We start from the raw sequence: 9,600 nt of genomic DNA on the forward strand, positions 1-9,600 counted from the left end.
GTTAAGATCACAGAGTAAAAGGCATAAAACAGAAGCTATTATGTTGTAATGTTGAACACTTGGGTTTGGGTTGCTATTTTAATGGTATTTATTCTGTATGCTGTTATCTATGTGGTCTGACCTTCCTTCCCCTTATTCCTTTTTTTTTAACTAAAATCCATAGTTTATTAGATTTCCTTTTCTTTTTTTCTTTTTTTTATTTTTTCCCTTATTCTGTATGTTGTTATCTATGTGGTCTGACCTTCCTTCCCCTTATTCCTTTTTTTATTAACTAAAATCCAGTTTATTAGATTTCCTTTTCTTTTTTTCTTTTTTTTATTTTTTCCCTTATTCCTTTAGAATTTTTTAGAGTAAGCACAATGCCATTTCTTTAACTATTCAATGATCACGCAAGAAGTGAAAAGCACAGCGCAGGAAGCTAATCTTTATTGTATTTTAAATAAAAACAGAGCAGATAGCAAGTTCACGAGGTATATTTGATTATTATTCCTTTAAAATCAGGCTTCAATAACAATAATCAAAAGCAAGCCTTAACCGAACAGATATTTTGGTCACTAATATAATCTTCAAGGCACAAAAGCCAACAGCGCCACGTAAAAGAAAGGTAATGGCTGTGAGAATTTTTGACGTGCCAGACATGTAGATCACCCCCATGAAATTATCCTGGTATTTTCTTAATATTCTTCTTAAACATTGAACAATTATTCAGCAATATATCAAACATGCACATAGTATTCCTACAAGAATACTATCACTATCTTAATATTGTCAGTACTAATACTAAGCCTGCCTTTCCCCTCAAAATGCAATGAATCGTGGTTCCCCTCCCTATGTATATTAGTGTTAGTGGTAATATGCAAAATTAATTTTGTTTTCCAGGCTAAGTAACCAGATTGACTTCGCGTTTGGCGACCAGCTGTGTACCCTAATTTTTCATCTTCTATTTTCTTAATAAATTTAACTACATTTCATAAGCCCTGAGATATTCATTAACCTGCTAATGATTGTATACTTTTAATTTATACTTGACTCCACTCAATTTGAACCCCATGTCATAAGTATTTGAATTATTTACAGATGGTTGTAACTAAAGCAACGACAAAATTGACTATCTGTATAGTCACACTGCTTAGTAAGGCCTTTAACTAAGAGTTGCATATTCTTTGCATTTTTTTACTTGCTAGGAGCAATGCTTAAAATGACATCGAAAATTCTCTGTCAGCAATAAGTGCTTTTCATTTTGCTTATTTCTACATGGATAACCAGATTCATTTTCTTCTTGTCAAACAATTCTTTCTTCCCCAAGCATGTTAGCTGTCCAACTGAACAGGTGCCAAAAGTAACTCAGCATTTGCACAGTACATTGATAACTGTAATGCTAAGAGAGAAATATGCATATAATAGGGATTCCATAAATGTTGGCTCTATGTGAAATGAGCCAGTTGTGAGTCAGCTGTCAGTGTCATGTACCTTTCAGCAGACACTGTCCCGAATTTTGCTGAACTAGGAAATTCAGGTTCCCAGATTTATTTGGCTCTCAAATGTAAATCCAAGAATTTTAAATTTAAAAAACTGTTTGGACAATTCTCAGAAAAAGTAAACAAGTCAATGATGGTTGCTACCGTAGTAATAGTTGGTAGGGAAAAAAACGAACAGAATTCATTTCTACGAAATGATATGTACAACTAAGTGAGGAGAGGAGATGAAAAACTAAGAAGTGTTAGCTAGTTATTATTTTCTCCACATTTATCTTTGCATCTTTTTTTTTTGGTCATATATTTATCCCTGTTAACTTCTCTGGATGAAAGAGAATTTTATTATCTGGATGGATTTCCCCATCTTCTTAGGTACATGTTAGTGAAAATATAAGATTATATTTTCATGTCATGCCGTATTTGTTTTTGTGTTTTGCCAACAACAAATTTTTCCTATTTAAATGATGCCGGATAGAACATGAGATAATCTGCCAACTTACTATGAGATTGCTTGTATAATGTTCAGTTTTCATTGGTAGCTTTTGAAGCATATTGCACACTTGTCATTAACACATTAATTAGTAACTACTACTCTTTTTAGAAAGGATACACTGACAAATTCTTAAGTTAATGGCTTTGGCCGCACATTTTTAGTCGGTCACAGGACAATAGCAATGGCGAAAACATTGACAATACAGTTCATGGTTCGGTTCTCCCATCTTACAGTACAGGTTCCTGAAACACACACAAAAAAAGGACTTTGAAATATCAGCAAAACATCAGAATTGCCAGGGAATATATATATATATACACACATTTTTCATCTGTTTTAATATCTTATTTCCTGCGATCTGTTAAATCTTCCCATTTCATATTTGTCTGAAGGCATACTCATTGCTAGGTACAAAGCAATCCTGTTGATAGCCTTTTCGAAATCTAGAGATAAACAAGCATTTGATAATAAGTGTCTGACCCTGCCAGAAGTTGGACTTTGTATGAATCAGCTTAAGGTCTCTTACCATCAGATGTAGTATCCCAAAAACATGAGCTGGCTGTGTGAAAGCCATAGGCGCTCCTTTGGACCACTGCACAGGTCACTAAAAACAAAGTCGCAGCGTGAGAACACTGACAAACAAAGGCAAAGACATCTAAGATATCTAAGTGTTGGAGTTCAGAGCTCTACAAGCTGCAAAAAGAACAGCAAACGAAGCTTTCGGCAAACAGATTAGAAAAAATAAGTCCTCTTGATTATCTCCCACCACGATTTTGACCCCACTGGATCCAGTCTGTTGCCCATTGCCATGACCACTGGTGATTATGCCACAGAAAAAGCCGGGCCAAATCACGTGCCTCACTCCATGGGCATAATCCGGACACAAAAATGAAGAAAAGATTACACTTTCCAAACAACTACTATGAGGCGCCTCACCGTCCTATGTACGTGTAAGGAGGACGGAGCTCCTGACAGGGAGACGGTAGGGCTGAGTGGTTTTGGTGGAAGGAGGTAGCTGATACAAATGTAAAAGGTACTGTTACCAAGGACAGGGAGGTGGCTGGCAGGAGCTCCAACTGCTTCTGAGTAGCAAAAGATCTCCATCTTTTAGGTATTACCAAATACTATCTTTGGATGAATAAGCCAGAAGTCCTTCATATCCTATTAGAATCCAACTTGTCTATCACTCATTTACATTCTCTAAGTTCAGAGAAGACCGTGAGGACAAAGGGGAGTAAACTAGTGAGGAAGGACACTGATACTTACCAATATATTTATAAGCTTTTCCCAACTTAACCAAATGTGTCAAGGATTGTTCCACTATGCTTGCAGTCCATTGGTTGATGTTGTTCTGGTTATAATCTTCACCACCCAAGACCCCATCTATACACTAAAAGGGCAGAGGATAGTTAAAGACATATACAAATCACAGCAAAAATTTATTCAAAACAAAAAAATTAACCCCAAAAAGCATCTTAGAAAATATGCATCTGGTAAATATTTATTATGCCCTGTCTCTAGCTGTTTTAGAATTTTCAGGGCGTTCCTGCATGTACTATCTCACTCTACGAGATACTACGGGCCATATAAAGATAAACAGGACTTGGCCTCTGTTGTAAAGAACTAGAAGAGAAGCTAATAAAAGAAATCTGTAACACCAGAAAGACTAATCGAGGATGATAAGCTATGTCACAAAAGGATTATGGAGGGGAGTGAAGATTAAGAAAGGGTGATATTAATTGGTTAAAGGTTGGCTTTGAAACAGCTGGGATTTGAACCTTGGGTTTCAGATGCTCGAAATAAAGCAGGAGTCCAATTTAAAAATAGAATTCTCATGTGTAATAATTACATTTTTGTTTATATTATGTAATTACTTAGCTATAAAGCTACCACCTCCTGCTACTAAAAGTAAATCAACAAACACCACTTTTCAGGGGCTCTAGCACAAGACAGCTGAATAATTTTCCAGTGCTCACTCACGTCCACTTCTGATGCCTGATTAAGAGCACCAGTTTAGTATCACAAGCTTAGGTGTAAGGTCACTTCTGCCACCTACTCACTGTGACCTTTTGCAAGTGACTTAACCTCTCGGAGCCCCTATTTTCCTAATCCTTAGAGATCAGAGCTTCATCTTATCAGGTTGGTGTGAGGAGGGAGTGAGATCATGAATGTCAAGCGCTCAAGTACAGTGACTGAGACAGAGTAAGCAGTTATGCAACCTTACAGATCATCATCATCCTTACCGCTGCTGTTATTTTATTTTTTCCGGCTTTACTGAGATGTAACTGACACAACAGTATGTCAGTTCAAGGTGTACAATGTGATGATTTGATACACAGATATATTGTGAAAAAATGATCACAATAAGGTTAGTTAACATTATCCATCCCTCCATGCAGTTACCACTTTTTGCCTTTGGGGTGGAAACATTTAAGCTCTACTCTCAGCAGGTTTCGAGCATACAATACAGTATTGTTAATTGGAGTCATCATGCTGTCCTACATAGTTCTAATACATGAATCTGAACCATAAAAATACGGCAGGATTTTCCGGTGCTTGTCTAGCTTTCTCAGACCTCGGGTTGATCCTAGCTGTACAAGGCGAGCCCTGGATGAGTTCTTGGTGAGCTCATGCCCTAGAACATTCAGACAGGTGAGGCACCATCTCCGGATGGACTGAGGAGGTGCTTAGTGCCCCAGAGGGCAAGCCAGTCCAGCCCAGACTAAAGGCAGGTAGAGCCTGCCAGGACACAGACCCAGCCACCATACCCACAATACAAGGGTGCCTTCTGGGCCAGCTCATTTGTTCCCTAGGATTTGGCACAGTGAAAAATGACTCAGAACTATTAAAAGTGTTCATAAATACCTTACCCACCATGTAGTCTGTATGTGATACAACTAGAGTAATCCAAGTGTCTCTGCCAGAACTGATTCCCAAATAGAACTTCTTGTCTACTTGCCTACTAGGAGGACCAGATTTCATGTTTCAAATATTTAAGGTTTTGATTTAGCATCATATCAGTGTCTATAAGATGGTAAGTGATTATTTTTCCAATTAATTGGGCTAAAAAAGCATATTTCTAGGGTCTTTTGACATATATTTTACATATAATTTACCCATATAAAAGTGTGTGTGTGTGCGAGAGATATACACACACACACACACACATACTTCTATAGCATTAACATTTAAAATAATATTTGGCCTACCGGAATAAAACTTCTTTTATTCAAAAGACAGAACATCAATTTTACAAAACAGCAAACCAGTTTTCTAGACTAATACTCCAATATCACTTTCAGAGTAAGCTCCAGGATGCCTGATAGCATACAACAAAACACCTTGTTAAGGCCCGTCTCTATGAAGCACCCCTATAAAAAGTGAGTAAATATTAAAAATCTTGTTTTAATAGTAAGGTTTCTAACTTTGTACTGGAAGTCAAAACAGAGCTTTCTAACGTTTCAATCAGTGCAGCAAGCTTCAAGATGAACGAGATGTGTAACTCACCTCTTTAACTATGTTGTGTGCTTCATCAGCACTGAAGCCAACCTAAAGGGGGGAAACAAAAGATACAGCCGCTTTCAACACAGACTTCCTTTTATTTATAGCTGTGATGACACACAGAATACCCTAGGCTGGCCTGAGCAGGTATTAGTGACAGCAGACCATAATGATAAGGGGAGTCAGTTCTACCGAGGCGGCTAATCCCACTGAGAACACTTCTAAAGTTGCAGAATGCTTTCCCTCCCTCCCTCCCTCGAGATTTGGATTCATTAGGTCTGGGGCACAGTCTGGGCAACCACATTTTTTTAACGGTGCTTTACTGGTGATTTTGAGGAATGTCCTAGATTGAGAATCTTTGTATTGTAAAGCTCAGGAACCAGCAGGAGGAGGATATAAAGATGTACACACATACATCAGTATATAGGAAAAGTAAGAATGAGATGGTCCATGAGAAGAGACTGATTAGTATACTGTTTTCAATTTTGTTTTTTAACTTAGGCGGGGCAAAAATGGGGCTTTCCTGAGTTAGAGATTATGAAAATGCTTGATCTAAATTAATGTCACTTTAATACTATAATAGGCCTGGCAACTGAATCTTTGCTGTGGAGTGGCTTGACAGAATTCTGAGTTAAAAGCAACTATTAATGACATCCAAGTGTCCTAGAGTAGAGAACTAGATTACAATTGTGATAAGATTACAATCTAAACCCAAACTCTTCAGGTAGTACATGATTTGTTTCCATGGAGACGTTTTAGGTGCTTTATGACATCACCATTTTTGAAAATCCCACTGTGCAACTTAAAATTAGTTCAAAAAACAATCCTGGAACTAAGTATCATCTTGGGTATAGATTTAAAATATTTTCAACTCACTTAATTACATCAGAGAATTCCCCAACAACAAAGGAATAAAATCCTAAATAATGAGGATTGCGAAGACAGCTCTCACATTTTGACCCTCTCAAAATTACCATTTTACCTTAAAATAAGGCCATTATCGATTTTCAAAAGTGGCCTACGGATTAAGTGATGTCCATTTCACTTCGATTTGGAAGGTCACCAAATAATCAGGTCGTACTGGGTGGCCATGGTAACACATGTAATTTTATTTCTTTTTAAATATATTTAGGAAGTACTGCAGTACAGAACCCTCTTAGGAGTCAGGAGACTAGCACTTGTCGGGGGGATCTGTCTGAGAGTGAAAGTGCTTGTGCCTCAATTTCTAAAAGAAGAATACTTGCCCACTAACCTACAAGTCTGTGTGCCACCTGCATCACAGAACTAATGAATTTAAGTGTGGTTGTAGCTTCAGCAGAATCCCACCTACAGCTGGATGGACCGCAAGCCCTTTCCAGGGGTCTAATAACACACCATTTTCTGTGGCACCTCCTCCAGGTGCCTACTTTCATTTCACTACATCATTCACCTGTGGCTACCACTGGACAGAAAATGTCTTTGTCTCTTCTGCCCTTCAGGCCTGTCACAGGTTATGCTGGGATCCAAAAGGCCTTACCCTCCTAAAGGTTAAGTGGAGCCAGGGTTGTAGAGTTCAAATGGAGCATCTGTCATTCCTGGCAGTTTTAACTCTGGGCAAATCACGTAGTCGCCATGAAAGTCAGGGTCCCCATCAGTAACAGGAAGATAACAACTGACATCATGGGGTTCTGGTGAGGTGCCGGGAAGCCTGAGTCAGTAAGCAAGGGCTCGTAATCCATGAAGCACCTCCTTCCAGCCCACCCAGGCGAGAGTGCCGCGGAGGGGCTCTGCCATCAGGGCCTCGCTCGCCAGGCTGCGGCACCTGCTTCGGGGACGCCAAAGGGGCGGAGGAAGCCGCCGGGCAGACAGGTTTCTAAGGCCCGTCTCTCAGACGGGCGGCGCCCGACACCCCATCCCCACCCCACGCACCCCGAGTCCGGCCTTCCACCCCTCGGCCCCGATTCCCCGCCCGCCCCGCGTGCTCCCAGACGCCCCAGCCACCCCGACTCTCAGCCCACCCTCAGGGCCTCGGGGTCGGCGGGTCGGGGGGTCGGGGGGTCGGGGGGCCGGGGCCGGGCCAGGCGGGGCGGGTCCTGGCCCGGAGGGGAGGGGTGGACCCGGGCTCGGAGGGCGCCGCACCCCGACTCTCGGGGCCGCCCGGCGCCGAGAGACCACCCGACCGAGACGCCTCGGTGAGGCGGGCGGGGGCGGGGGTCGTCCGCGGGCGGCCGAGGGGCGGTACCTCGTCGCAGTGGCGGTGGTACTCCTCCATGGTGGCACCGACTTTCCCGGGGGGCGGAGCGGCGGGCGGGTCGAACTCAGCGGCCGCGCAATGGCCTCCGGGGAGGCCCCGCCCCATTTATATACCAGGGCGGTCCCCACGAAGGCTCCGCCTTTGTGTCGTAACGGCGCCGCCTTGTCGGTAATGCGGGCAGGGTTCTGCGCGATGGGAGGCGTCTGTCTTTTGCCTCCGACCTTTCTGGAAACAAGGGTTGGGTGGTGAAGCGCTGGGGATTGTGACGGTGTGGGTCAGATGCGGTGACCGAGTGTTAGTCTAGACTGCGCAGTATTGGCTGAGTGCCCACTGCAGTGTTTATGTGCACACATTCTTTCATCATCATCTAGCCAATAAGTGCAGTTAATGTAACAATGAACAACCGCTTTGATTTCTTCACTTACTAGCTGCGTTACTTGGGTGAATTGACCTCCCAAAGCCTCGTATGAAAACTGAGAGATATACCTATTTCACGGTTGATTGTAAGAATCAAATGAAATGTTATATACATAACTCTTAAAAGTGAATGCTCCTACACCCGTCCTCCTCAGTGACTACATAAAAAGAAATAACTGATTTATAGGAAACGAGGTGCTAATATCCTAAATTATAAAATTTGGCAGAACAATGATTACATTTATCTAAAGGTAGTATACTAAGTTCCAGATGATCCTCAGGATTTCCTCACGTAAACTCAGAATAACCCAGCAGGTTTGGTGCTGGTACCATATCATCCCATTTTTCAAGACGAAACTGAGGTACAGAGAGTTGAAGTCATTTGTGGAAGTTCCCCTATCCAGTGAATAATAGAAGAACGATTTAAACTCAAATAGTCTGATAGTAGCACCCAAGTTCTCAACCTAAATTAATTTCCTATTGCTGCTATAACCAATTACCATAAATTTAGTGGCTCGAAGCGGCACAGACTTATTAATTCACAGTGCTAGAGGTCGGAAGTCTAAAGTGGGTCTGCAGGACTTTGTTCCTTCTGGAGGCTCTAGGGGAGAATCCATTTACTTGCCTTTTGCAGCTTCTAGAAACTGCCTGCATTCCTTGGCTCATGACCCCTTCCTCCATCTTCAAAGCTGGCAATTTAGTATCTTTTCTCCTCTCTGACCTCTACTTCCATCCTCATGTCTTCTCCTTCTGTCTCTCTCTCAAGGTCCTGAACTTCATCATCTCTGCAAAGTGCCTTTTGCCATGTGAGATAACATATTCACAGGTTCCAGGGATTTGCAGATGTGGACATCTTTTGTGGGGCAGGAGTAGGGGTGGCAGGGGATGCATTACTCAGCTTATCACAACCACTATTCGATTTTACTCTTCTAAATCAAAGTTGGAAGTTTCATTAGTATTCTAGTCCAACTCTTATTTTACAAGTAAAACTGGAGCTCAGAGAGGCGCCATAATTTGGGCAAGGGCACGTGGTTATTAACCGGACCCCAGGGCTTCTGAATCTCAGGCCTCTGCATTCTCTGCTCTCATCTTATGAGCTAGGCTGAACCAAATTGGCCTGTTTACTTGATTGTGTGCACTTTGTTACCGGGTTCTCCTAAGTTGTGCGTCATGTCCGAGTTACTGCAGAAAAGCTTCATAGAGGAGGACTGTTCCTCCTTTCTCAGGATATTTTGCGTACCAAAGTTATTGCAATATGGTGACAGGTATTATGCCTACTTGTTTTGCAATCACAGGGAAACAGGTAACTCCCATAAGAAACCTTTTCTAGAATGAGAAAGTATTTAGTTCACTTCAGAACTATTCATCTTTGAGAACCAGAGTTCATTTTTCAAGTTATGAGGTACCACTTTGGGAATGAAAAATTCTGTGTACTTGAATAAGACACTTAAAATCACAGTTATTAATGTTCTCACTAATAG

The 9,600-nt window shown here is 41.5% G+C and overlaps 1 protein-coding gene across 2 annotated transcripts; it reads right to left on the minus strand.

The window, feature by feature from the left end:
• Nucleotides 1-397: 397 nt before the first annotated feature.
• On the minus strand, nt 398-7,770 carry DYNLT3 (dynein light chain Tctex-type 3). 2 transcript variants are annotated; one of them, XM_035002955.1, is made up of 6 exons: nt 7,691-7,770; nt 5,476-5,517; nt 3,235-3,358; nt 2,495-2,572; nt 2,291-2,411; nt 2,119-2,210 (listed from the first exon to the last, which is right to left on the minus strand). In XM_035002955.1, the coding sequence occupies exons 1-5, from the start codon at nt 7,718-7,720 to the stop codon at nt 2,305-2,307; spliced, it is 381 nt and encodes a 126-aa protein (XP_034858846.1). In that variant the 5' UTR covers nt 7,721-7,770; the 3' UTR covers nt 2,119-2,210; nt 2,291-2,304. The 2 variants fall into 2 exon arrangements, with proteins under 2 accessions (XP_034858851.1, XP_034858846.1); XM_035002960.1 differs by lacking the exon at nt 2,291-2,411 and having other exon boundaries at nt 398-2,210.
• Nucleotides 7,771-9,600: the final 1,830 nt, after the last annotated feature.

This window comes from Mirounga leonina, unplaced genomic scaffold (genome assembly GCF_011800145.1).
Source record: "Mirounga leonina isolate KUSES-001 unplaced genomic scaffold, KU_Mleo_1.0 Mir_101609, whole genome shotgun sequence".
Classification (NCBI taxonomy): Eukaryota; Metazoa; Chordata; class Mammalia; order Carnivora; family Phocidae; genus Mirounga; species Mirounga leonina.

Coding starts and splice junctions, on each gene's coding strand:
- DYNLT3 (XM_035002955.1), bottom strand. CDS start 7,720: ATGGAGGAGTACCACCGCCACTGCGACGAG. Junction 2,573..3,234: donor AAAAGCTTATAAATATATTG/GTAAGTATCAGT, acceptor CTTTGTTTTTAG/TGACCTGTGCAGTGGTCCAA. Junction 2,412..2,494: donor TTGGGATACTACATCTGATG/GTAAGAGACCTT, acceptor GTTTATCTCTAG/ATTTCGAAAAGGCTATCAAC.